The following is a 3,136-nucleotide window of genomic DNA, read 5'->3' as shown; positions in this document are numbered from 1 at the left end:
CGTCACGGGCGAAGACAGGACCGTGCCGACGGCGCCAAAGTGGGGGCCGCCGGTGACGGCGACGCGGCGCGAGGGCTGGAGCCGGGCCTGCAAGGCGAATGCGCCAGCCTCCGGGCGTGGAACACGGTGTGGTGCAGAGTACTCGGAGCACCGCGTGAGTACGAGGCGGGTCGAGTGCAGTGAGGGCCGCGGAACGCGGTCGAATACGGCGGAGGGCGTGTCCTCTCGAGCGCCGGCTGGAGGACGAGAGTGCGGCTTCCGCGTCTAGGCAGCCGGGCCAGCCCGCTAAGGCCGCCCGAGCGCGGGGGCAGCGCCTCGAGGTGCCACTCCGGGAGCACGAGCTGCGCCGGCACGGGCAGCGGCGTGTCCGCCCACCGCTGCTGCAGGCTGCCTATCGCGCGTCGACCCGCAACTCACCCTTCGCTCCGGCGGGCGGGAGCCCGCACGCTCCCGCAGGCCGCCGTCGCGGCCGATCGAGTAGCCGGCGAGCGGGCGCACCTGCGGGGGGGGGAGTGCGCCCGAGAGTACGCGCGAGGAGCCGAGGTCGAGCGCGGCAGCTGGCCGAGCGGGCGCGGGCGCGCGTAGATGACGAGCGCCACGCGCCCCGTGTCGAGCGCGCGGTGGTGGAGCGTGTTGAGGCGCAGCTCGTCCTGCAGCTGCCGCCACTCGCCCGGGTGGATGTCGCACTCCTGCAGCTGCCCGCGCCGGTCCGCCCACCACCGCCCGGCCGCGGTCGCGAGAGAGGTTGCGACCGCCACGTCGGCGTACGGCCAGTCGACGTACACGCGCCCCCTGCCACTGCCGAGCAGCAGCCGCCGGGCGAGCGAGGCCGCGTCCGAGCTGGCGGCGCTCTCGATCGCGGCGCCGAGCTGGTGGGCGCCTACTCAGGCTCGGTGTGTGGCTGCGAGTCGGTGGCAGACGCGCGACTCCTCGGCCGCCGAGCTGGTGTGGCGCCCGGCAGCTCGATGATCCACGACGCGCCCCGCGCCTCGCAGTGCGGAGGACGCCGCGCTCAGAGGCGCCGAGCTGGGCAGTGGCCGAGCTGGGCAGTGGCCGAGCTGGGCAGTGGCCGAGCTGGGCAGGTGTGCGTTCGGGAGCACGCGACAGAGTGCCGTCGACGCCGTGGGCTCTTCAGGTGCGGGTGGAGGGCAGGGGTGTGGCGGTGCGCTCGGGCATCCGGTGCGCCGCGCCTTGGAGGCGATGCACTCGAGGAGGACGCCCTCGGCGCGGAGGGACCTACTCACAGCTCCACGGTTCACAGCTCCACGATTCACAGCTACGATTCACAGCCCTCGGCGCGGAGGGACCTACTCACAGCTCCACGATTCACAGCTCCACGATTCACAGCTACGATTCACAGCCCTCGGCGCGGAGGGACATGGTGAAGGGCAGCCGCATCGCCAGCTCGGGCCAGCCGCGCGGCGGCGTCGCAGCGACGACCGCCGCGTCGTCGGACGGCCGCGCCTGCGAGAGGCAACACGCAGCTGAACAGCCGCGCCCCTCGTGAGCCAGACGGCTGCCGAGCGCCCCAAGTCCGCGCCTGGCCGCGCGGGGGGGCGCCGCTCATGCGCAGCGCGACCGAGCGCGCGGGGGCGAGCGGCGGCAGCCGGCCGGCGAAGACGGCGGGCGGCGCCAGCTCGCCGCGCTGCGAGCCGTCGAACGCGAAGGCGTACGCGAGGCCGTGCCGGTTGCGCGCCGCGTCGGCGGGCGGCGGCGGCGGCAGCGCGGCGACGGCGTCGAGCAGCGCGGCGACGTCGAGGAAGGGGAGGAGGGCGAGGTCGCGCCACGGGCGGCCCTTTGGGTCCTTCTCGATGATGTAGTCGCGCGGGTAGTGCGGGCGGAGCGGGTGGCCGCCCGCCGGGTCGCAGGCGGCGAGCAGCAGCTGCGCGTGCGGCGGCGGCAGGTGGCGCGCGCCCGAGGCGGGCAGCACCGACAGCAGCTGCTCGAACGGGCGGAGCGGGGCCGACGGCGCCCACGCGGCGGAGCCGGCGGCCGGGTCGAGCGAGAGGAGGGCGGCGACGTCGACGAGGAGGGGCGAGTGGTGGTACGGAAAGTACCTGTGGCCAGCGCGAGGTGTGAAGAGGAGGCGGCCTTGAGCAGGAGCAGCGGAGGGGAGGCACCTGTTCACAGCGCGAGGTGTGAAGAGGAGGCGGCCTTGAGCAGCAGCAGCGGTACGGGAAGCACCAGTCCCACGAGGGCACCCCGTCGAGGTAGTATGAGAGCGACCAGCGCAGGCCGCGCAGCAGCTCGGTGCACCAGCGCACGACGTAGCGCGCCAGCGCGCGGCCGTCCAGCGGCGGCGGCGGCGGCGCGCCCGGCGCCGGGGACGACTGGAGAGGCACGCGCGTCGCGTAGTAGCGGGCGTGCGCCTCCGCCTGCCGCGGCGGCAGCGCGCGGAAGTGCAGCTCCATGAGCCCCGCCACCCGCTCCACCCCCTCCGCCTCGCTCTCGCCCTCGCGCCCGCCCGCGAGCGCCGCCTCTGCGAACGACGCGGCGGAGACGGACGCCGCCAGCGGCGGCTGCGGCGGCGCCGGCGCCAGCGGCGGCTGCGGCGGCGGCGGCGGCGGCGGAAGAGGCGCCAGCGTGTGCGCGGGCGGGGGCGGGGGCGGCGGCGGCAGTGGCGGCAGTGGCGTCGGCGGCGGCAGAGGCTCCTCGTGTGCCTCCACCACCGCCGCGTCGGCCGCCCGCGCCGTGGAGGTGGTGAAGGCCGTCGCGAAGCCGCTGTAGATGGACGGGGCGGTGCTATTTGCGGCGCCGTCGGCGGCCGCGCCCTCGTCGGAAGGCGCGCCGTGCGCGGGCGCGGAGCCGGCGCCGCCCTCGACGCCGTTGCTGATGCGGAGCAGCCGGCGGAGCGCCTGAAGGCAAGAGCTAGCGAGGGGGGCTCAGAGAGGGAGCCGAGTGCGCTCCTTTCTCGCGGCAGCCGCCGGGCGGCGCGGCGCCTCGGAGGCGGCGTCGGGCGGCGGCGCGACAGGCACGGCCGCCCCCCACGCACCGCCCGGCGCGGCCGGGGGAGGAGGAAAGAAGGCGGCGGGCGGCGGCGCGGCAGGCGCCTGCGGCGGCGCGCGGAACCACCCGCGTGCGCCGCGCGCCCCGAGGCCCCCGCCCGATGCCGCACATGGACTGCCAACGGGCGCCC

At 76.6% G+C, this 3,136-nt stretch overlaps 1 protein-coding gene across 1 annotated transcript in view; it reads right to left on the bottom strand.

Moving 5' to 3' along the window:
- Positions 1–3,136, bottom strand: part of EMIHUDRAFT_448662 (5'-3' exoribonuclease) — a gene marked incomplete at its 5' end in the record, with an annotated part of 7,237 nt that overhangs the window by 1,482 nt on the left and 2,619 nt on the right. The window contains 4 exons of the mRNA XM_005757822.1: positions 22–87; positions 279–391; positions 462–498; positions 591–880. Of these exons, the coding sequence (XP_005757879.1) occupies positions 22–87; positions 279–391; positions 462–498; positions 591–880 (506 nt within the window). The remainder of the gene's footprint in view (positions 1–21; positions 88–278; positions 392–461; positions 499–590; positions 881–3,136) is intronic.

The sequence above is a fragment of the Emiliania huxleyi genome (genome assembly GCF_000372725.1).
Source record: "Emiliania huxleyi CCMP1516 unplaced genomic scaffold EMIHUscaffold_9, whole genome shotgun sequence".
In the NCBI taxonomy this organism is placed as follows: domain Eukaryota; phylum Haptophyta; order Isochrysidales; family Noelaerhabdaceae; genus Emiliania; species Emiliania huxleyi.
The sequence above is the reverse complement of the archived record's forward strand: the minus strand, read 5'-3'. Positions and strand labels throughout refer to the sequence as shown.